Source organism: Calidris pugnax, unplaced genomic scaffold (genome assembly GCF_001431845.1).
Source record: "Calidris pugnax isolate Ruff unplaced genomic scaffold, ASM143184v1 scaffold24, whole genome shotgun sequence".
NCBI lineage: Eukaryota > Metazoa > Chordata > Aves > Charadriiformes > Scolopacidae > Calidris > Calidris pugnax.
Window position 1 is genome coordinate 4394589 of NW_015090922.1, and position 25609 is coordinate 4420197.

General features: G+C 39.9%; 1 protein-coding gene across 2 annotated transcripts; it reads right to left on the reverse strand.

Annotated features, from left to right (window-relative positions):
- Window positions 1-482: 482 nt before the first annotated feature.
- On the reverse strand, window positions 483-24388 carry RRP15 (ribosomal RNA processing 15 homolog). 2 transcript variants are annotated; one of them, XR_001413054.1, is made up of 6 exons: window positions 24304-24388; window positions 21418-21692; window positions 19546-19643; window positions 18520-18721; window positions 1361-3508; window positions 483-778 (listed from the first exon to the last, which is right to left on the reverse strand). XR_001413054.1 is itself a non-coding variant. In XM_014951297.1 (5 exons), the coding sequence occupies exons 1-5, from the start codon at window positions 24365-24367 to the stop codon at window positions 3356-3358; spliced, it is 792 nt and encodes a 263-aa protein (XP_014806783.1). In that variant the 5' UTR covers window positions 24368-24388; the 3' UTR covers window positions 483-3355. The 2 variants fall into 2 exon arrangements, 1 of the variants encoding a protein (XP_014806783.1); XM_014951297.1 differs by having other exon boundaries at window positions 483-3508.
- Window positions 24389-25609: the final 1221 nt, after the last annotated feature.

A 25609-nucleotide genomic window follows, 5' to 3' on the forward strand; every position in this document is an offset into this window, starting at 1 on the left:
CTGGAGACAGCTACTAAGCCAGCTCTGAACAGATGCGGCTTTACAGACCACCTTCTTCTGGAAGCATCAGATAGTCAAAACACTTTTATGACCTCCAAACAATTCATTTCTCTATTTAAAACAAAACACACAATGAAAAGCCCTATGTCCACTAGGAAGCGGCAGGGGCCCCCAGGTAGCAGCTTCCAGCTCTTTTCTTCTGCTCAACCTGAGACCCCAGGAGAACCTGCCTCACAGCTGCAGAAGTGGGAGATCTTCACTCTGTGTTTTAGCAGGGAAGAAAGATGCCAAGCTGCAGTAGCACCAGGCACAACAAGAATATTCTGCTCCTGAAGCATTTCCCTAACAGCAGGCTGAAGAAAAGCAGGGAAAGATGGTCTTTTTCTTTTTTTTTCTATAGGCCAACTCATGCTTTCCTTGCTGAAAAAAGTTAGCACAATTAACGTGAAGAGAAATTAGACCAGAGGAAAAGAGACACGGGGAAGAGCTAACCCTGGGCCTTCTTTTATTAAACAAAACTTTGTTGCTTTGCAATCCATAGAATATTAAACTCTACATACTCTGGAGTTGGCTTGAAGCCTAACAAAACTGGAACCACCCCATCTTTATTGGCTTTATATAGATAGGTACAGAAATATACAAAGTTGAGATGATTCATGCGCTCTGGAATGAAGGGCAGCGGCAGAGCTTTGCTTGAGCAGAGATATTCATGGGAGCAGGCAAAACAGACCGAGTACTCTGACTGCTGGGAAAAGCCACTGAAGGTTGTTCTTGGTAGCTACCAAAAAGGAAGAACATTACTGGAAAAGAGGGTAGGGCAACTGATCCCACAGCTGAAAGTGACCGGAAAGTGTCTGGGCTAAACAGGGTTTAGCTCTCGTTTTGAATTGCTAATGAATCAAAACAAAACTTGTGAAATAAACCAGCCACCAAAATGCCTAAAATTAAAATATACTACTCCCACGTGTCTATAAGAGTCCTGAGCTTATTTCTCTTTTGCAGGTAGTTACCAATTTAAGGTATTCTAGGAGTTTTTCTCCATACGGCACATGCAAAGGCAAGGTACAGTATCAAAATTAAAAAAATAACCAATATACATAAAACTCCCGAGTCTCATGCTATTTAAAAGGCAAGAAATGCTCTCAATTTATAGGCAAAAAGTACTGCTACACGTTCTAAATGAAATGGAAGCTCAAGACATTTTTAGCAATATTGATATATTCCATGTTGTTCTTAAATACAAAAGTGACACTTCAGTGATTTAATCAAAACATTACTTCAAAAATGCACAAATAAAACTCATAAACACCCAAGTATTCTATAACTATTCTGAAAGTACTTTGAAATTTTTAATAATCACCTGAGGATGTTGCAGTTCCTAAGAGCAACTAAATTATTTTCCAAAAGTTTGATCTCAGCCTGGTGATACCAAACAAGAGAACGAGTGTGCATTTAAGGGTCCTGATGCAGTTTTTCCGCACAAAGCAACTGAACTCTGCAGAAAGAAAGCAATGTCAAATTAGACTATTATGCTGCTTCATAGATTCAAAATTCATCATAGTATACTTTTGTATTGCACGAGTGAGATGCCAGCTCTGGCTGAACAGCTGTACAGATGTCTAGCCTTCAGAAGCTGGGATAACCACGTCAAACTTCTGTGGTTTTGCCACTTGATATTTTGGGTGTATGCCTTCATTTGTGATAATAAATATCAGGCCACAAACTAATGTTTCCTCAGATATCTAATATGTTTAACACTCCAAACAGCTTGAAAATCTAAACATTTCTGCTGTTAGCTTTGAGTTCTCCTCAAAGAATATTGCTACAATATATACCAGATGAATAGGCTAGGGATAACACAACCATTGCCAGTTGTTAGGATGGGTTTCTCTACCATTTTGTATGTATATTTTTTATCCTGCAATATCCACAAAGTTCAAACCCCTTCCCCTCCTCAATGCCTTCATTAGGAAAATCTAAATCCACTGTCCTATGACATGTTTCAGTGCTGAAAACTGAAAATTTGAAAGTCATTTCTAATCATATCTTGCACATAAGCAGGTACAAAGAAAGGTTTGTATGTAAGACATCTGTAGAAACAGTACTATGTATTTTAAGTATCAATTAATAGGCCCCAAGGCATTTTCTTCACATAGCAAACGGGGAAATGCGATAGCAAAGTTAAACAAACGACACAGCCAGCCTGGAACAGTGAAGGCAGCAGAATTCAGCCCCAGCCTCTCATTTAGAACCCTCTAATCCCAATGCATTTCCTTCTATATGCATATGCTTATACAAAATATATTGTTATTATGTGTGTTAGGTTATGCGCCTTCACAACCAAACAACTAATTAGGAGAAATTGCTCTAGCTTTAACAAAACCATTAGTGTTACACTGACAAACGTCTTCCAAAATTTGGTACTGTTACAGTACCTCCCTAAGAGGAAGGGCTTTTTTGTTAGACCCCTTTACAGACCTGAGGAATTAGCATTATAGCTGACTAAACCCACAGGATGGATCTCCGAGATTCGTCTCCTTACTGAAAAAGGCCAGAACACCAGAACTGCAAATGAAGCAACACTGAATAAAATTTTATGCCACATTGCTAGCAAAGCCCTCCCTCCTCCAAAAAAAACAATAGCATGACTGTCCTTTCCTCTCTTACCAGTCTCTGAGCTTATACAACTTCAGACTTGCAATGGAAAAACTATACATACATATATATAAATATAAAAGCCAATCAGTAGGGTCAAATCTCTCTTTTTACAGTTATTTTTTTAATGTTTCCAGAGTTGTCTCCAATCAAACTAATTCTCCAAGACCAGAACTATCACATTAATGGTTACTTTTCTTTATTATCTACAAAACCTTTTCTGGCCAAAGTAGTAGAGACTCTATAGGAGCCTGATAACTTTACAAGGTGACGGCACTTCTGTGTTTATTGTAAGCCATTTCTATTGCGAATTGCTAACAACTTTTCAAAGGGCAACACTGATTTGGAAACGCAGGCACACTAATACATCAATTGCCATGACTAATGTATAAACTTTTAATGACCTTGGCAAAATCTTTCTTTCATTGGGCAGGTTCCACTATTTTGACTGTACAAAATGTTTTGGAAATATGTTGAAAATTATACATGTTTTGGAAAATATTTCAGGATTTCAGTATAATGAAGCTGTATTTAAAAGTTTGACATGAGGGAAAAAACACTCCAAAGTTGTGCAAGTCTTTTTTTTTTTTTTAAAAAAAAAGAGATATCCTCCAAGTGTTGTACATTCACAGAATGCTAACTTTTTATCCAAACAAAGTTAAGAAGATAAAACATTATCCTGAATGGTTTTCAGTTTCATTCAGTCACTGTCATCTTCTTGCTTCAGACCACCTCCCTGTTCAATACCGGCCTCTCCATCGCTTTCCTTGTCCCAGTCTTTCATAGATGCTCCCATCATGAAGTCATCACGCAGTATATTCCATTCTGGCCCCTCTTCAGACTTCACTTCACCCTGAATATTTGAGGGGAGGATAAGAGGGAATAGAGGAAGATGAGATGAATGTGAAAGGCAGTAAAAGACAGAAGCTGTTCATCCATCAAAGTGACACCTCTCACACTTTTGCGGCTTGCAGCGTCAGACCTACCAAGGGCTAGCTCTTTATGCAAATAGTATGCAAAAATATGCAAGACAATCATAAATGACTGGATGCTAATAAGCAAACTTGTTTTAACCAACCAATAAAAGAAATATTGAAACAAACCGATTATTCCTCATGGATGAAACAGTCAACCCTGGGCATGGCTTCCTTTATTAAAAATCTTTCTTGGCAATCAGAATGGATTCATGATATCATTTATTAACCCCCAGGTGCTGTTTCATTAGAACACTTCTTGGCACATCTCTAAAACACAAATATGGATTTAATAAAGGCTTAGCCCCCCCCCCGATTTAATGTTTAACATATTCTGCGATACGTGAACCAAATCCCCTTTATGTGGATTATTACCTCACTACCTGAGCTTGTCATATGGTGCAAAGCTGCCTCTAAAAGAAACAAAGTTGGATCTACACTCAGCAAGCCAACACCATCCTACTTCAGATTTCCTACCTCTTGAAAGTGGGTAAACTGAGGCCACACTACATGGACCGGTGAAAAAGAAAAGTGACAGGAGTGCAGACCTAGGCTAGCACTGAGAACAGTGCTCACTTGCAGTTGTTGTTAAGGGAGAGATGGTATTTGGGTGGTGCAACAGCCCCATCCTGTGGCAGCAGTTTTAAAGAACAGCTTGAAGCCATTCCTACATTCTTCCTTAAGGAAAATACTAAAAACTCTTCAATGTACTGAAGAAGGATTTCAGTGGTTTAAGCCTTAGTAGCAAAATACTTCTGAGGAACAACATGGCTCAGTGTCCAGCAGGCAAGCAAAAAAATTTCCTACCAAAGTGGAACCAGGGGCACAGAAAACTATAATCTACTTTTGCAGGGTCTTTGCCACAAAGTTAATATTGGCATCTCAGGTGTGCTTTTCCCACTTCTCTGCTTAAAAGGACAGATCTCAACTGGCTGACCCTAGTTTAAGTAACTACTGTCTCCTGATGGTGTACAGTGGATGGGGGGCATCGTTACAGCATCCTCTGTGGATGCAGATTTGCCTACTAGATACAAAACCCACAGTAATATGTAGTAGTTGTACATTATGATCATACTATGTACAACCCGTAGTATGATTGCTGTAGGCATTTGTTCATGCCACTTCTTTGTCGTGCACCTAGGAATACGTGGCACATAGAACAGTGTATTTAAACTGATGACTGTGCAATCTTTGGGAGAGGGCAGCAGACAGAATTTAGTAACAGGAGAAACGAGGAATAGTGAATGCAGGTCCATCACTGTGAATCTAACACACCAGAAGTTACTTCAGGGTAAAAAGTCTGCCAAACAAGATATGTATTTTTAATAGGTAACCAAAGCAGAAAAGCTAAATGTGACTTCTGCAGTTCTTTTTGAAAGATTACTCTCACAAAAGCAGGGTAACAAGTCTTAACACCTTCCTTCCCAAAAGGAATCTCCCAGGGACCAGTTAAAAAAAAAAAGAGAAACTCTACAGCTATTCCTCAAGATGCTTGCACTGTGTTTTGTTTTGGGTGTTTTGCCTTCACAGCTGCTCTCATTAATGTCGGCTCTTAAAAGTAACTTTCCCATCCCAACAATCCCCCTTTTCCCCAGGTTAGTGCCCCCTAACCACCTTCCACTCTTGCAGCAATTCACTTCAAATGCTACACCCAGTAAAGCCTGAAATCACCTCAGACAGGGTAATCAATTACCTGGAATTAAAGAGTTGGAAGTAAGGTAGGTCCCTAATTGAAACTTACGATGTTCGCATGGCAATAATCTGTACTAATGCAAACACAAGTATTGTGTTCTGGGATGCAAGGAGAGGGTAGCTTCCCCCCCACTTTTTAACTGTATTTCACTTGTTTTACATGTTTACCTTTGCACAGCACAGACAGGTTGAAAAGAGTACAAGAGTCACCAAGTTGTTTCTTTTTTAATCTTAGATCTTTTATAAATCAGTGTTTTAACATGCCACAGAGTAAAATTTGAAATACCTAAATGGAAAAATCCCATCTTCTTTACAAAACAACCCAATTTTCTTTTCTTTCCCCAATAATAATAAAGCGAAAAGAGATTCTATTTTTTCCCCAGATGTGCAGAACAGGGATTTTTGTTTTGTTTTTTAAACAAGACAGCAGCAGTAGGTTATTGTCAACAATGAAAATGAAAGGCTCAGGGTTTGAAAAGCCCAATGCTCAAATTCACCACAAGCTACTATTCAACGACCATTAGGCCTTCTTTCTGGCTATGTCAAGTGAACAACAGGACAAAAGCAGGACCTCAACAAAAGAGGGATGCTGATCCTTACCCACTATGTAAGGAACTACAAAGGTTTGAATAGAATTTTACAACAAGCCTTAAGGAGAAAGACAGAGGTAGCATGCCTGTGCCTCAAAGATGAAGATTAAATCCTTGAAAGCAAATATTTAATCAATTTTAAGCATGCTTCCAAGTGAAGAAAACCCCATGTTTACTATCTTCATTCCTAACTCATTTACTGCTCCATTTTCCCCTCAGAATAAAAACTCCCCTACTTGTGATACGATTGGATCACAAAACATTCCTGGAGCCTTAAGAAAATACGCAGCAAGACTATTTGTATAAATAACAATTAGTTCAACTGTAACATCACTTCCCAACTTTCTTTATGTAAGAATGTTAATACACTTGGGTTTTCAATGCCATAATCTGGCTTCATCTAAATAAACCAAAACTGATTCTTGGCACGTGCAAAATAAACCAGCTTTCATTCTGTACAACCGCGTTTGAACTTCCAGTCAGCTGTTCATCCACATCTCCCACATTTCACTACAACACTGAAGTCCCCTTTGAACATCCCCAAATGAAAACAAAGCAGGCTATATAAACATTAGTGTGTAATACTACATAAAGTGAGTCCTTCGGTAAGGCAAGGAGTGAAAAATTCTGGTATTGCTTTTTGTCCTCTCCTTTTTAATATACATTTGAATGTTCTTTGCCTGAAGGTGTGGCAACCTATTTCAAAAGGTCTGAGAGGCAGCAGTTAGTAGAGTATCTCAGGAGTCACCAATACATGGTGATGCACTTGTTATCATGAGCCGAAACAAGAGAGACCAACATGCACAATGTGCTTACTCTAGAGCAGACGCTTAACTTGCTGGGACAGACCAATAGTCCAGTTGAAAAGATCATATCACATCATATCATCATATAAATAACACCATCTTGCCTGCTTGGTGTGCCACCTAAGCTACCACAGCATTATCCCAAGTTGGACACAAATAGAGCTCTGTAGTGGGGACATACTTCCCAAACTAATTTTGGTTTGAAGACATACCCTCTAAAATCTGCACCAGGACAAGATGAACTTCTCAGCCAAGTCCTAATAAAGCCACCCACCCACCCAACAACAGAGCTTAGGTCTCTCACCCAGAACAAACAGCCAGCCCTTGCAGGATCTGGGCTAGAATTGCCTCCTGGATGCTTTTGGAGGAATTGGTCTACGAAAGCCTCATGGCATCAGCAGCAGCCACAGGACCAACATCAAGTTAGAAATCTCCCTGTTCTTGTTCATTTCTTTGCCCCTGCAAAAAACTTGGAGCTACGTATTTTGCTCTTGATAAATGACATTACAGTAAGAATCTTCAACTGAGACCTGCCAAACTCAATACTAGAGTTGTGGCAGACTGCACTGCCACTCAGGTGGAAGATCAGTCCTCTCTACCCCTTCTGAAGTTGTTAGAAGCAGCAGCAGGACACTTGCACATCGCCGCTTCAGTCTGCAAACGACTGCCTTACCTCAAAGCCTGCTTCCTTTGAAAGTTTAAGAGAATTCAGTTCAGTCTAAGTCACAGAACATTGTCATTTTCATCTGCTGCTTTACTGTTACAGCAACATACTAAAACCAGAACAGGAAAGTTTCCCAGAGCTTTTCAGAACTCTACACATAAGCAGACCAAAGTCATAGAATCACTGAATTGTCTTGGTTGGAAGGGACCTTTCAGATCATCAAGTCCAACCATCAACCTAATGTCGACATACACCACCACTAGCCCATGTCCCTCAGCACCACTTCTGCCTGGCTTTTAAATACCTCCAGGGACGATGATTCCACCACTGCCCTGGGCAGCCCATTCAAATGCTTAATAACCCTTTCAGTGTAAACATTTTTCCTAATACCCAATCTGATAAGTAACAAGACATGTCTTGAAATCAGAGCCAGAGTAAAGCCAGCATTTCACTCCGCTTCCCATCAGCTCATGTCACTTGAACACACCCCAGTTTCTGCATCTGCAAAACAGCCAACACAACTATATCACCATAGAGATTCCCCTATAGCCTGTGTCCACAGAATCACAGAATGATATGGGGTTGGAAGGGACCTCTGGAGATCATCTAGCCCAACCCCGCTGCCAAAGCAGGTCCACTTAGAGCAGGTTGAGCAGGAAATGTGTCCAGGCGGGCTCTGAATGTCTCCAGAGGCAGAGACTCCACCACCTCTCTGGGCAGCTTGTTCCAGTGCTCTCCCACCCTCAAAGTAAAGCAGTTCCTCCTCCTGTTTAGATGGAATTTCTTATGTTCAAGTTTGTGCCCATTTCCTCTTGTCCTGTCACTGGGCACCACTGAAAAAAGGCTGGCCCCATCCTCTTGACACCCACCCCTTAAATATTTATAGGTGTTGATCAGGTTCCCCCCCTCAGTCTTCTCCAAACTAAAAAGTTCGTCCCTCAGCCTTTCCTCGTAAGATTGATGCTCCAGGCCCCATGTCATTGGGGCCCTCTGCTGTACCCTCTCCAGCAGTTCCCTGTCCTTGAACTGGGGAGCCCAGAACTGGACACAGTACTCCAGATGGGGCCTCACCAGGGCAGAATGACCTCCCTTGACCTGCTGGCCACACTCTTCCTGATGCACCCAAGCCGACAGTAACTGCAGAGTATTAAGAAATGAACATTTTTCAGACCTAGGAATTACAATCCACACACCGGGCTCCCACGCTTTTGCTTGGTGTGCAAGATGAAGTGCCAGAGCTTGCAGGGGCATCTCTCTTTACCATCACATACAATAAATGTTTATTTGTACCTGTCAGGGAAGGAATTTCTAACATAAATATCTCTCAAGCAACAAATTTAAGCCCTGAGAAAACAATTCTAACATATCTAATTGATTTGAACTGCCTCCCCAGGTTCCTCTGTTGTGCTCGGTACAAACACCTAAGACCTTGAAACACAGGGAGGCTTTTGTCATGACAAAGTAGTTAAAAAGCATAACTGCCAAAATGCATTCTTGGATACATCTGACAGTTACCTTCCCTAACAGCCTGCATCTTGCTCCGAATGGCTGCTGCTATTCTGCTTCTCATTCCCAAGCAAGTCAGTTTAAACCTAGCTCAAGAAAAAAACAGCACAGGCATAAAACAAGTTGAGTTAAACCTCAATTAAAAAAAAATAAAAATCACTTGGTAGAAGTGGGAGAGGAAATAGAAAACAAAGAACATCAGCACAATCATTTCTCCTAAATTCATTTTCAGGCATATCCAAGCTCACAGGCTTCCTCCAGGCTGGGAAGAAGCAAAGTAAACTGCAGATCAGAAAGAAAGCAGAAATATAAGCAGAAAATAAAATGTAATGATTTTTAACAGAAAAATGATACTTGGGTTTAATCATCAGTGCTGCTTGCAACTTTATCAAATTTGAATTATAGAGATTTTGACTGTAAGGAAGGTTCCTATGTACACCTGATCCCAAACAGAAAAAAACCCCACAGACCTGGAAACTGAAAATAGATCCTGTACTGCTACTATCTTGAACTTCTGAGCTGAAGTCTCAACAGAACTCACTCTGGGAAGCATTTTGGGGCTTGCAGAAGATGTGAGTGCATGAAAGAAGTCTATTCTGCTGCAGCATAATTCTGCACAATCATTTATTCCTTAGTATGAGAGTCATTCAATTACTATTTGCATCCTCTCTCTGAATGAGAAATTAGAGCGACTGAACTAAATTGCCTTCGTACATCTGGAGTGACACTATAGTGCAAATATCAGCAGTAGCACAGGATTTTTACTCAGACCACAAGGTCTCTTGTGCACACCAGAATCTACACTGGCATTTCTAGTAAACAATTCTAAGAATTAGAATTTTTACAGTGTGTTTTGAAACCTGCTGTTCCTGCTCAAACTCCTCTGCAAGTAACGCACTGGAATTATTACTACAAGCACAACAAATACTGATTTTCTTTTTGAGTAAAGCCAGAAGACCACCCAGAGCTTAATGACCTGCATGAGGAATCTCCCCATCCTCACATCCTCCTCTAGGGTTTACTACAACTGAGGATGTGTGAATGAGGAGGAATGTTTTGGGTTGGCACACAGAGGCTTAAACATGTCCCAGCCCGAGAGGGGTCAGAACTGAATCAGACAGTTTCTAAAAACAACCACTCATCTGGACTTAAGCAAAGAAGAAAAATCATTACCGTTGTTATTAAATGACTTAAATGAAAAAGCTTTTGAGAGAAGAGATTTTCTCAGCTTTAGTTCATCAGAAATCTCATAAATCAGTATTTTGGTCAGAAAAAGCAAAAATATTTTAAGAATTCAAGGATAACACAGGGCCCTTGCGCGTACAGGATGCTCTGGAACTCCTCAGCCTGTGCTGTGCTCCAGCTCCTATAGGAGCTGTCTCGGAAACCCTTCTGCTACACGAGGAATTTTACCATACGCTGCTGCAAGACAGTGTCTGGCCATACCAGCATCGAGATTCCCTTAACATGTTTTAATGAGATGATGAACAGCATGGGTATGCTCTTCCCAGGAGCTCCTCACAGAAAGTAAAAACTCATCAAATAAAAACTCACCTGAAAATAAGCATCACTAATGAAACAATCTTATAGTTAAATTACAACATAGGTACGACCCATTACCTTTACCCATGTTAACAATTTCCCTTGTGGAATATACTCTGTGATTTGTAACTCATGTTATGTAAAATACAAAGCAAAGTGACAACGTTGTAAATATCAAGTAACAACATCACTCTTTCCAACCCTCACTGGTTCCAAAACACTCCAGTGACATAAAAAAAGAAAAAAAAAAGGTCCACAAGCAAGCATATTTAAGTAGGTACCAAATAAATATTAGCTCAAAGAACACTGCAAATTATTACAGAGAAGATACCTGGAAAGAGAGAAATAACACATTCACTTTGTTAGGTTATCATGCAACACAAGAGGAAAGAAAATTTCCAGACAGTATACTCTTTCAGTATGCCATCACTGCTTGTTTTCAGTCATGTTTTCATCACCCTCATCCATATGATTTTACCTTTGTATCTGCAATGCCTGTTTATCAACTGTTACACTACCGACAGTGAAATTACTGCCTACCATACTGGCCACTACCATATCTCAGTATTCACCTGTTACTCCTACCCTTTCTTCATCTACAATTTTCCACACAGCTTTCATGTTTCATTTACTCAAACGACAGGATCCATAAAACACTGCACAGCACCAAGATCACATAATTCTTGAAAACAACTATGATCAAGACTTTTGTATTTAAAGCAACAAGTTACAATTTCATTGCTTATCAGACAAAAATTTGTATAGCAACTTATGGTATTCAAAGTAGTGGAAATCTGACTTGGAAAAGACAAGGCTGTTCGTCAGAAAGAAGAGCTTTTCATGCTAGCTAATCATATGCCTCAGGTAACGAGTCTGCAAAATATATTTAATTTTGTACCAAAAAGCGTATTATTTAATTGCTAAGAGAGCAAAGTTATATGGATGACTCCTTACCAGATTCCATCGCTATTCCTAAAAGGAAAATAATGAACCAAGAATTCTTCTGTTTGGATGGGATTCAAAATAAAGGAAGGAAGAATTTTTCTAGATACTTAGCATTTCAACCCTGAAAGAAATGCCACACAACTTCTCACATGTGATAAAAACGAATTCCTCTCCATCAGCTGATTTTGCATTTGCAGTAATGAAGACATTAGGGAGTTTAAAGATGCACAACATCCTTGTTGAAAGTTGTACAGTTCCTGAACCATCAAGTTGTACTTGGAAAATATGAAGCTACAGCAAGAGTGCCCAAGTAAAGGGCACACGGTCAAGACTAAGGCCTTCAATGTGCTATCCCTCAGAAGTCGAGTACTAATGACTTTCAAGAGTCTACTTTAGACAAACATCTTTGAGTCACAACAGATTTTTCTCAGATGTCACCCATTTATGCAAGACACTTATGACTTATCTCAGCTGGGTACATAAAATTTTCTCAAGGTTTTTATAAAAGCTTGTCTGCTGGTACAGTAAGGATACATGCAGACCCATAGCTGTTTGGAGTATTTTTTGATCCTTTTTTAGAATAAATTAGCAGCTTGCAGATTTTTGAATAGTCTGAATGTGACTCACGTTATTTCCTACAAATGATACTGAAATCGTCCACTGTTTTTCATTATGATTCAGCAAGAGGCATAACAGAGTGAGTCCCAAAAGGCTGTCTCAAACAACAAGGGCTACAATAATGACCAAGTCCTTCACTTCCAGCACTTAAGAAATCATCTCACAGAGTAGCTGATGAGGAAAAAGTGGGCTAATAAAAAGCCTCCTCTTCCTGACTCAGGATTTCCACTTACATTTGAGTCCCAAAACATGCACAGAGATCCAAAAAAACTATGAGGCAGGAGGAGTAGGGAAAAAAAAACCACAAAGAACTAGCTTTTGTGTATTTTTATTACTGAATATGAAATACTGAAGTTTTTATGACTACTAAGCAGCTTGTATGGCTAAACCTCCATACCCTCATTGCCCCTGCTCTTACTTAAATGGCTTTTGCAACATATCCTAAACATCTGCAAATCCAAGTCTCTTTGATTTTATATTCCTGTAATTTCCCCACACCGTAGTGGGTGAGTGGCAAACTCGTTAAGGAACAGACCATACCCCTCAACACTCCCAGGCTGCTTTCTAGAAGCAGTTTAAACCTGAAGAGGGAATATGTAAACTGCCCACGATCCCAATCCTTTCTCTTAGCCATCTGGGTGCACTTTCTCTGCATTTCTGACCTTTCTGTCTCCTACATTTCTCTATGGGTTTTCCCAATGCCTGCAAGTGGAGAAGAAACGACATGGATCACATGCAGAACACTGTCCAGGGTTCAGCAACAAACCAAAAAGAGGTCAGATCTTTCCATGACAACAGCTTCAGCAGCATTTGTAATAAAGTAGGTTTTAAAAAAAAAAAAAAAAAAAGTAGTATATATTCTAAGCTTTCAGTAAATTTCAGAAACACTCATTAAAAACTGGGCAGATTTTCCCATAGCGAAAAAAAACAAACCACCAAAACTGAATTCCTCAACCCTCTAACCATTGGAAGCTGGAAGCAGTTTGACCCACCACTCCTAAAGTCTACCAAGATAAACAGGTGAGTAGGTGCCCACAGATGTCATTTATAATACACATCTGATAGTTCAACACTCTGAAAATCAGAACATTTTATACCTTACCAAAACTTCAAAGCAATGGAATCACTTTTCAAGATAATTTCCAATAGAAAGTGCTTACATGGGGGAAACAAACTGGTTCAGATAAACAAGCTCCACCCGATCTTTCTTACTTCCAGAGAACATTTTTTTGTAAAACTGTATGAAATGTTTAGATATATTTTTCTCTAAGTACATTGCCCTGCCTATACAAGTTACAAACAAAGCCAAAAGTGGAGAGTGGAGCTTTTTCCCTTCCTGACTTCTGATCAAGTATCTAAAAAAAAAAGCTCGTAGATCTCAAAAACCTGGCCCTGCTGGTAACCCAAACTGGGTAAGTCAGTACATCTTCCTGTAAACAGATTTAAAGTAAAAATGTCACCAAACAACTACTGCTACTGCACAATAACCCTTCACCTTAAATAACATAAGGAATTCAGGATACAGCAGGCTGCACTGCATTTAACCCTAGGGATAAAAATCAGAGTACAGCATACAATTAAGCAGTCAGCAACCTTTTGGTGCAAAACCAAAAAAACTACATTAAAAGCATCAGCTCCAGACATATACAAGATGACCTTCAAGAAAGTATACAACACATTTGGGGAAAAAAGATATAAATGCATGATTTATAAAGGCATCCAAATTAAAAGTTTCTGTCAATGTAATGGGAAGACATTTATTAAAATTGGGAGAACACATCTACTCTGGCAGCAGCTGAACTAAATTAATACTTGGCTGCCCCCTCAATTCTGCTGGAATACACACACGCCTGGTTACTCCTTCAATTAGTTCTGTAAAACACAACAGCTGTAGTAATAAACTTCTGCTACTCTGCAATGTCATTATCACCTAAGAAAAAAAGTTTCCTTTTAAGATTAAAAGAGGTGTTGATACACCTTACCAAATTTCTAGAAGTAGTCTAAGCCTTCATCCACACTTCAGAAACAAACTACTTCCTACAGCTGGTTGAAACAATTGTCCAGACTACTGTCCTTCTGGACAGGTATATGGATGAAAATAATGGGTTTTTTTTTCTTCCACTGTGGAAACTGTGGGAAAAAAAAGCAGAATAACATACCAATGGCCAGTACTTATGCAGCTGCAAGAGAAAGAAGGCAGTCACTCTCACAGGTTTTAAACAGATCTAATTTTTAAGCTGCAAAGCAGATTTATATCCCCATATAACTTGAAAAATAAAAGCCCCCATGCCACTTCTTGTGCCTTAGCAAGAATAGCAGTCAAAGCTGGAAGTGTAGTACTCCTGCCCTTAAACAATCTTCAAACTACTGCTTAAAATTAAAATATTTACGAATATTAGAAGTCTTATGAACAAAAGAAAAATCTATAATAAACTTGACTCCAATTACTGTGTTCACAAAGTACTTACCAAACACTAAAAGCATTTATAAAGTACACTTCAGGCAGAAGGAACTTTTCTGGAAAAGCGTTTTATTTCAAGTCACATATGTGCAATAGCACAGATGAAATAGCACCTTTACTTTTCTCCGCTTATCTTCCTTCCCATCAATAAATTATTTTAAAATAGGCACTGCTTTGGGACCAATACATCAATTTTTCCAAGATGCCATCACAACACAGGAAGCAAATTGTACCTCCAAGTCATGTAGTCAGCACAGATTACAGAAAAATTACCTTGCAGAATTTGGATCAAGGTTACTGAAGTAGACTAGGAAATCCTGCTCTCACTTGCACCACTGAAATGCTCTCCAACAGATCTGGTTTAAGAAAACTAAAAAATTGAAGCAGACACAGGTGATGCAGAAAACCATGTTAAAAGGCCTAATTAAAATTAAAGGTTGATGAGTGCAGATTACGCTTGTCACAAAGAATATTTGTAACTTTCATGCCAGTTACTTTTATGTCACTAGAAAATGTTCTACCACCCAGTAATGCTTTACAGGGAGTGGCACAAATGAGAAGCAAAAAGCCAAGACAAGAGCTTCTGGTACTGAATGACCCTGTTGAAACTGACATGCAGCAAGGGAGATGAGTTGAGGCTGCTCCGGGGAACGTTAACTCTGAATTTCTTTGTTTTCTTACAATAAAGATTTTGAGACCCCATGTAATTCACTACATCACTTCACTAAGCCCTGGAAGCAAAGGCACCTCCCAAAACCACAATGCCAAGAGCACCCAGAAAATTCTTAAGGACCTAAAGGTATGGCCACTACCTACTTCTGTATTTCCTCTACATACATAAAGATGACTTCAGCCTCTAGCGCTGCAAAGACAGCATCTCTGATAGGTACCTTTTTTAAACCTGTCGTTTAATACTGTTTCTTATGGTATCTTACAGGTAGGAAGCTGCAAGATACAACCAACACACACTGCAATTAAAATCTGGTCTGTAAGGATTGCATTGAACAAGACTGAAAGCTCTCATATTTCCCAACAAATGCTTCCCCCATCCCAAAACCTAAAACATCCAAACAACAAACAAGCAGGATTTAAAAAAAAATTTAAAAAAATTTACATTTTTCTTCCACATTCCAAGGCTTTCAGATAAGGTGGTGAGGGGAAGGAAATTAGATGATCTTACCCAGAGGCAAGCATCATGTACAGTACCTTGGAAAAAAAGAGGGAAAAATATTACACAAGTCAGCTGGCTCAGCAAGGATTAAGAAATATCTTGATAAACAGCTAATGATAGCAAAGGCAAAGCTTTTGGCCCTAGTTCAGAGAAGTAATTGTTCCCACCAGAGTACACAGAACCCCAAGAAGGGCTTCAGTTTCACATGGCACAGGAAAATTTTCACAGCCTTACAGCCTTTCTTTCATAGCTCCATTGGGTGGGTGTACACCAAGTAATATTAAGGCCAGTGGCTAAAAGCATGCAAGACTATAAACAAAGTTCTCACAGGGCAGAAGTGACCTGTCCTTTCCATCAAAGCATGAAGCTGATGGAAATGGAGAACAAACTTTAAGTGGTTGTGCTACTGTGACATCTCGCTGCTACAGATGGGTCTTTACAGAGCATTTAACTGCTTTTTCTCACACATACATATACCTGAATAAATACCCAACCACAACTGAGCTTTATAAAGGGTTTCTTCAACAACCCCTGGCATTTTGAAGAAGCCACCACACTTTCAAATATCCAGCAGCAAATTTTGCATCCAAAACCCACTGTAAAGTAAGAAAAAGCATTTGCCAAGTCTCACAAATATATTCAAGGTTTGAGTCAAGAAAGGTTTGCTTTCACTGGGAAAACTTATTCTGCTATTTTTCCTGCTGACTGCTTGTTTTATGTGGGTGGGGTAGAGTTTTTATTGTTCTGGACTGCATTTTAATTGATGGCAAAGTGCCTGAAGTTTGAGATTGACATCTCCTCCATTGTTTTTGTTGAGATAAATAAATGTAATTCCCTCCTCTTTTTTAAAATTGAGATACACGCCATATTCTCAACTGCTAAAAACAAAGCAAGCTGCTACAAAAAAAACACCTCCAGAAACAAATAAACAAAAGCTTTCAGATGGCACAAACAATCTGCCAAAGTCCTGCTGCAAGGAATTCACCACCCAAAAGCCTCATCCCTGCTTACCACCCTCTGAAAAACCCTCAAAGACTAAGCAGCAGAGATATGACTGTGGAGGCCAGCAGTGGCTAAATGTTTGTGTAGTTCTGAGGAGACTGAAGATCAGATACTGGCCTCAACCTCCAGCATCAACAGCTACAAGATGGGAGCCTATTAAATGGGTAAGATATGTTCTCAAGAGAAAGTAAGACAAATTAAGAACAGCTTGAAAAGGAGTTATAAAAGAGTTTTGTTCAGTACTGAATGGAGAGTCATTGAAGCAAATGCAGAACGGGAGGGAGTGAAGGGGTGGTCTATCCAGGAAGACATGGCTATTTGAAAAGAAACAACCACAAACCAACAAAAAAACCCACCCCCTTCCCCAAACCTACAAGTATAGCCTTATATTAATGAAAAAATCCAAAATTTGAAGGTTTTGTTCACAAGCAACATGAAAACAGCACCTATATCAAAACCAACACTAACCAGTCAACATCTAAAGCACCTCCAGAGCACTTTAATGGAAATATGTTATTACTGATGCTGCCAAAATAAGATGTTTTTATAGTATAGAAACATTCACCATCTGTTTTCTGACCTAGTAATTAGAAAACTTCCCTGCTACAACCTGATGCAAAGAAAAGAGGTCCTAGGTTTTTGCTCAGCTATTGATTCCATGCCTACTACAATAGTACTTGGCACTGCGATCACTCCAATGTTCTTCTGCTATTCCAGGGGAGAAGCAAAAAAAAAATAATAAATGAACCACACGCACGCACGACCCCACCCAAACAAGCAAGCTGGAATTCTTCAAGGAGAAATAAAGTGTCAGCACCAAGCTAAATTGTTCTCATTATCCAAAGAATTTAAAAAATACTTTAATATTACACTTGCATGAAAATTGCATGAGCTCTTCATGCCAGGCAGTGTTTCAGCATGCTCCCCAAGTGCACACAATCAAAAAACATATGACAAACTGTTGTCTCCCAACTGATTAAAGTATTTCTTCCTGGCATAGAAAAGCACGTAGTTAACTGCTGTAAGTCTGGGTCAACAGAAGTATTCCACCCACTACCAAGCACAAAGTTCAAACCTGAACACAAATACACTTCAAAAACACGCAGCTTCTGAAATATGAGAGAAAGTATGTCTGAGCAACTTGTTACCAACCGTGAGCTACTTGATGAATTGAAAGAACCAACACAGAGTTGGACAAATCCAACTACACTGTGTCTCTCTTGAGCACATTTGGAAAAAGTGGAATGTGCTACAATACTTCTTTCCAAAACATCATACAGCAATAAAGCCACATCAGACTAACACACACACAAAACTAGAGAAAGAAAAGACTACATATAATTTTAATATGTCTTAGTTTCTTTCTATTGTGGTATTGACTTGTACGGCAAAGCCCTTCAGTTCCAGATACCATAATCATCCAGAGGAAGTGATTTTGAAATGCCTAAAACTGTGGGTACGCACTATGAGCACAGTCTTAACATACCATGTAAGATGAAGAGACCCTGTGCCTTTACAGTTTTAAAGAGCTGATAACCACTATTGTTCAAATTCTAAATGTCACAACCCACCAAAATCTAGCAGTTTGTTCCATGGTTGATGCAAAACCCAAGATAAAATTCATTTTTTCATATTCTTTTTTTAAACATAAAACTAAACCAAGTTATTTGTATACAAGAGTTGATGTCTTACCAAAAGAGCTTCCAGTATTTTGTACTTTGATACTCAAAAGACAGTGAAACCAGGCTAAAAGCAGCTTGCTCCATTCCTAAATAGTTTCAAAAAAACCCAGGTAACTGGATCACAGCTGTTTTGAAGAACAGGCACATTAACATTCAGTAATTATACCTAGAAGGTATCTTGTATGCTTTTTTTCTTACAGAAAAAGCCTACCTGTTTACTTTTTGTGGCCTTTCCCGCAGGATTCTTCTTCCCTTTAGCACCCTCCATGTTTCTTAAAACATCGATGAAATCTTTCTTTGAAACAGATGACAGCAGTTTAGCACGTTGCCTCTCAGAGCTCCCACCTCTCTTCACCTTCTCATCAATGTTCTTTTGGTGCGTCCTGACAGCATTAAATAATTGTACAACACCCCTGGGATGGGGAAAAAAACAACAAAACAAAACAAAGTTTTAAACTCAAGTTCCCTTGATAGAAATGAACCCTGTACCGAAGCAAGTAATCAGTGCAGATGCTGGATGACTTCTAACTCCTCAAAAGAGTTACTTCAGACCTCAATTCAGGTAAGAATTAACATCTACTTCCAATTTTCAGTCTTCCTTCATACTTATTGCTAGGAACCAGTATCAAAAAACCCACAAATAACTATTCACACCCTGAAGTAAGCATGGTAACAGTGCAAGAGCACGTCTCTTCCCCATATGCATGTTACTTGTACTACAATCAGCTACTAAATTCCTCAGGCAAGATGTTAAGAGCAGCTGAAGTACATGAACAAGACAGAGGAATGAGTAAGGACACAGATACAGACAGCACATCAAGTTCTGCAACACCAAACTACTGCAATGTGGAACAGGCAACTGAACTTAACAGATGTGGATCTGGTGAATTCTCTGCAGAGAAGGAAGAAACAGAGTAGCAGAAACAACCGTTTGCATTTTTAATGCATTTTTAAAGCATTACAGTAACAAATTGAGGGGATCCAACAATGCATTTCTGTTAAGCAAACATTACATTCCCATCTAAATTTTTGCTCTTTCATAAAGCTTCTGAAATCTTTCATTGAACTTGATACTGTACAATGCAGACCTGTATATAAATCACTCGGCTCCTGCTAGTCACTTCTTAAGAGTTCAATCTGATAGGAAACAGATTACCTATGCAGGTCTTTTCTTCCCCTTTTCCTTCTTTTTTCAGTACACATATATTTAAGGAAAGCATTCAGAAAAAACTCGTACCTTGTGGCAGTTCTCTGAAGATTTCTTTCCGTATCTCGGTCTTTGACAACATCTGGCTTCACTCGGCACATCATTTCCCACTCCCGCTTTTTATCAAGCTGCATTATAAATATTGTCATGTGAAACAACATGGAACATTTGAAAACCCAGCACAGATTATGTAGCAAGAGGAGAAAAACAGATAAATCACTGAATCTCGGTTTGGTTTGAGGTTAAGTGATGCTCCAATATGGGACTGGACAACGGGTCTGAGAAAAGTCTCCTGCACAGACACACCGGGGGCCACAGTCAAATCTCAAAAAGTCACTCGCTTCTGTAAACAAAAACTAGAAAAGAGTGGCACAAGAGTCATGCCTCTGACTCAAGACAAGGAAAAGGAATTTAGAAATACTCAAATCCTTTCACACTGGCTTCTACGGACAAGGAAATTATTCAAAGACAGCTTTCAACACCGAGACGTCACAAGCTGATCAGAGAGATATTTACACATAATAAAATCTTGGGTCTATTAAGATAAGCATGTTGCATTTTAAGCCTTGGGAATTTGACTTCCCTTGATAAGTTAATCATGGTACAGCTTTGTGACCAACAGTGATGCACAACAAAGACTACAACTGGCAGAACTCAAAACACCAGGAAAAGCAGCAAGTGCTCACCAGAGAACAACTCTTGTGCACAACACTTATTTTTGTCTTTTTTTTGAGGCACTCTGTTTCAAAACCAAACTGATCTGCTTTCTCATTACCAGGGACTGCAACACCACCAGCTTTTTTTCTGCTGCAACAGGAGAATACTGTATTTCCCCAGCCTCAGCTTCAGGTAGTGAAATATTTTTTTCCCCTTTTACCACTTTAAAAGTGTTCTAGGCCTGATGGTGTAGCATTAAGTCTGTTTTAGGCAAGAAGTCTCTTGTGGAATTTCAAAGTCCTTACCTTTATAATTCCAGGAAGACCACTACAAATTTGTGAGTTTATGACCATGTTTTGGCCTTTTATCAAAAGAACTGCCCTATTCTAGCTTCCATCAGCAATAAATTAATAAAAGGCAAACTTTTCTCAAGTTTTTTATAAGGGTAAACAAGTCAGTTTGGGGATGTGCAGCCCACCTCTGCTTTGCAGTACTCCCACTCCTCCTGCTAATCCCACTGAGATAGAACTGGTAAAATGAGACATGAGAACTACTAATGTATTTTTACCCTGAAGGTAAATCAGTCAATCACAGGCTGGAATTAAAAGTTCCACCAAAAAAACCACAAACAAATGACTAAATTGTCAACATAAGTTTTGTTTTCTTCGTAACAGTTTCAGAACCAGAAGCAATTTAGGGCACAGACACTGTAATAGAAAACTCCTACCAGGAAAATCATTGAGGGGAGCAAATAATGATTCACGACCACGTCAATGATTACTGCAATCTCAACCTAGAGGCCTTTGATTTTGGGAGTCACAGCAGAATTTAAATGAAAGCAGTTTTCTTCTCTTTCTCCCTCTCCCTTTCGAGGAGAACTATTTCAACTTTTAATGCCAACAAAGTGAACTATACTCCAAATTAACAATAGCAATTAGAAAACTAAGCTTAAAGCAGCTGCTTTTACCCTCTCAATAGCAAAACCATCTTAAGTGGATAGACTGGAACAGTCCTGCTGCCAAAGATCAGCCTACCTAATGGCCCAAAAAAACCAGTAAGGGAAAAACTTCTACAGTAGGACACTAAAATAATCTGAAAGTAAAAATTCTGTAGCTACTTGAGGTAACTGTGGAGAAGAGATTCCAAAACTGAGACACACTCAACTGAGCACTCTCCCAAACCCCTGCTGAAGAGATCTTCCATGCATCCCCGTCTGCAAAATGAAATACTATATCTTTTTCTCACCTTCATCCTCTTCTCCAGTCTTTCTTGTTTTTCCCTTTCTCTCTCCTTCTCCAGTTTTTTATTCTTGGCCAAAATGGTGGACTTGTTTTGTGGAATCTTTTTGTTGAGCACTTTTGCCATGGCATCTGCCCAGCCTGCACCTGGGTCAGCTTTGGAGCTTGTTGCCTCTTCAACCACATTGCCAAGGGCAGCTGTTTCATCTTCATCATCACCATCCTGCGCTTCACCTCCTGAAGAGTAGCTGTCTTCTGGAAGATCTGAGCTTAAATCGGAATCTAGGGGTAAAAAAAAGGAACAAAAAAAAATTAAAAATGTATCAGGAGTTCTGTTTCTCATAAGGATCTATCACGCATAATTTGCTCTGTATGTAAATGTTACCTGAATTCAGGGCCATGTGCTACTTGCTGTTAAGATCAATTGCTCAAGCAGGCATATACCATCATAGTGAATTTATTAGAAAGTAGCCAATGCAAGTGCTGGCTCATCTCAGTGATGATCTGAAGTGATTTAGTGATTTAAGAGGTTAGGTAAAAGGGAAAAGGCAGCCTTGGAAATTTATCATTAGATTAATGAATATTTTGTTGCTTAGGAATGGCAAGTTTGGGGAAAAAGCTGTATTTTCCAGGTCAAAAACTGTAATTTGTAGAGGCATATACACACGCATATATGTATGTATGTACACACTTACATACAAACCGCAACAGTGACATCTAGTGCTTAAATGCAAACAACCACATGGACTGAATTGAAGGTAGGAGAGCATTTTTTATATGAGAGCAAAATCTGCTCAAAGAAAGTAATGCCAGCAAAAATGTGATTACCTAAGTATAATGAACACAGAGGCTGCTTTGTGAATTAAAGAATCGAGACAGTTGCCAGGTAGCTCAAAAGAAACCAGAGGCACTGAGCTTTTCTGGTAAAAGTAACTGCTCAAATTCTTGATACACAAATAAAACACCCCCAAATTCAAGTTTCCTTACCCTATGCCCCCTTCAAAACAGAAAAGAAGGAAATAGAGTTAAAATGCTGAAGTCTGGAATCAAGCAACGGCAAGACAGAACAGCCAACTAGATGCAAATAAAAAATGTGAAGAATCTACAATTCCCCTTATTAGTCTGTTCTATGGGTCAAATAACAAAAATAAAGTCTTTAACTGTTCAGATGATTAACTAGAATGAAATGGGCTGCAAGTTTAGAGTGTGCTAAAATATGTGTGTCCAATCAAAATAACCAAACTTTATTGCAATCAAGAGCAGAGCTTACAAGTGTCCTGCCACTATTAACTACCATTCCACTAATACTTGTGCCACCCAAAAATTTTAAATTCATTACCTTATATACAACTTTCAAGGCCGCAAATCAACTGCTGGACAGGAGGCTGTTTCCTGACACCTTCACACTCCCACCAGCAAGGGGACAACTCCCCACCAACTCTGAGACACTGACTGCTTTTCATCCATCTGCCACTCTCACTGAGCCAAGTGCTTTACTTCGCAAGCACTACTCGTAAATTACCTTCATCAACCAAATCATTAAGAGAATGAAGTCAGGACTGCTTCACAAGATGCGTTTTCCATAAAACCATGCAGAAAGCTATTAGTGATATTCCCCATTAATTGCCTATTTAGTTACTTAACAAACATAAACACACACTCTGTTGCCAGACTAACTCATTACTCTGCCTTCTCCATGTGCCTAAAACCACACGTAGCAGCAAAACAGTGGCATTAACCAATTTAAAATAAAGCCTTAAAAACACCCAGGCATGTGTATAGGCTCGAAGAGCGTTTAGTTATCACCAAGGGAAGAAGCAAGATTATATGTTTACATGACAAACATGGAAGAGAAATACTTACTGAACATGTGCTCATTATCTATATCAGTATGATGTTTACTGCCACCAAAGCACCCACACAGAATAAATTATCTTTAGGGTTTTTTCAGTCCTTAGTATAAATTGGAAATTTAAAAGTTACAAGTTTGTTCAACACATTCAGAAACTAGTAAAGGCATCCTTTTTACAGTATCAGTATGTCTCCATATCCTGATTTCCAAGTTAAAAAAAAATAATTCAAACCATTGCATATAAAAAAGTAGGTGCATCACCACATTTCTACGTGTAAAACAATTTGTCAAGTTTTCACCTCTAAGCCTTGCTCGAATATTGCTATCTGGTTTCTAAACGAGGAATGAACCCCTACTTGTGACTTTTTATACATACAAATGCTAACAGCTACCAGAAGTCCAAACTTGTATGCCACACACTGCTTATGACAAAATTCCACCACTAGCTGTAAAAAACACGTTATAAAAAGGAAAATTACAAAAGCATGTCTAAAGTCTCCTTTACACAATATTTTCTGCCAATAAATCAGGAAAATGCTGGATTATACCAACAACGTTTTGCTTTCAACAACTACAGAAATACAAACAAGGCTTCAACAAACAGCTACGACTTATTCTTTAATACAGCAGAGGACCTGTCAACAGCATGAGGCAAAGCAGAGGTGTTTCAAAGTAATTTAAATTAGATTAACTCTATCAGAAGACAGACTTGGGTCTCTGTTCTGAATTGCAAAGACTGAAGCCTGGCAGAGATTTAACATGAGAAATCCTAACCGTGTGTGCGGGGGAAACACACATATACCTATTCTTCTAAACTTGCTCAGTGGTCTAGGTGAGGACACACACAGTTTAAAAAAGCATTCCTTCAGAGATGAGCACTGAAAGCAGCTCCCACACAACGCTTCCCCTTGGCTTCACCGGGCCGTACGGGCCACGGCGGGGGCCGGGGAGGCCTTCGACGCCCGCCCGAGCAGAAAAAGACCCAAACCCCTACCCACTCCCGCCCCTTCCCGCTCTCCTTGGCCAAGGGGAGCCCGTTACCGCTGTCCGCCTCCTCGCCCACCGCAGCCCCGCGTACACGTGGGCCCACCACGGCAGCCGCCATCTTCTCCGGGGTCCGCGCACTATCGTCTTCCGGCCCCGCACCCCGCACCCCGAATCTGCGTTCCGGCTCCAAAGGTTCCGGGCAGGCGGACTTGTGACGGCGACGGCACCTTCCGGTTCTGAGGAGGCGCTGAGGCGACTGGGGAAAGCTGGCGGGATCTGCTGGGGTGTTTTTCACTCATAAAGTGACAAAAATGAAAAAAATAAACAAAGCGGAGAGGTCTGCCAAGGTTTCTCCTCTCCCTCAGGCCCGGGGAGGTCCGTGGATCTCGGGCAGCTCTTCCAGCAGTGGGCAAGGCCCAGCGAGACACTGATGGTCTCTCCTGCCCTGGCCTTCAGGGACGCCATTTGGTGTCACCACCCAGACCTGTCCTCACGCTTCAGTACACAGAGAAGAGTTCAAAGCCAGCAAAGCTTAGGCTGGTTGTTCTCTGCTGATTACCCTCTTCCACCTTTGGGAGCCTCCGAACTTGGCCATGATAAATTGATGTTGTGTTTACTGCAGATTCCATAGTGCGAAGAAGAATTTGAAAGCCTGCCATCACAGTGCTGATATCCCAAAGAAAACCTGGGGCAAGGCCCAAAAGGAGAGCATTTTTTTTAACATGGGGAGAAATGAAAACCTGAATTTCTCTTCTGTTGGCATTTATTTGAGTCAAATTTAAAAAAAAAAAAAAACACCAAAAACAAAAACAACCCAACCCCCAAACATTTCATAGAATCATGGAATGGTTTAGGTTGGAAGGGACCTTAAAGATCACCTAGTTCTAAACCCCCTGCCCTGGACAGGGGCACCTACCACCAGACCAGGTTGCTCAAAGGCCCATCCAGCCTGGTCTTGAACCCCTCCAGGGATGGGGCATCCACAACTTCTCTGGGCAACCTGTTCCAGTGCCTCACCACCCTCACAGGAAAGAGTTTCTTCCTAATATCTAAATTTCCCCTCTTTGAGTTTGAAACCATTACCCCTCGTCCTATTGCTACACTCCCTGTTAAAGAGTCCCTCCCCATCTCTCCTGTAGGCCTTCTTTAGGTACCAGAAGGCCACTATAAGGTCTCTTCTCCAGGCTGAACAACCCCAACTCTCTCAGCCTGTGTTCATATTTATTACATCCTCTTAAAGATATACCATTCGCACACTGATGCTTCAATACTGAATACGTTTTTTCTACACTAGAGATGTCCTCTGAGGATACTCATGGGTGGGTGCTCTCAGTCTTTGAAGTTACTCTGTATATCTATC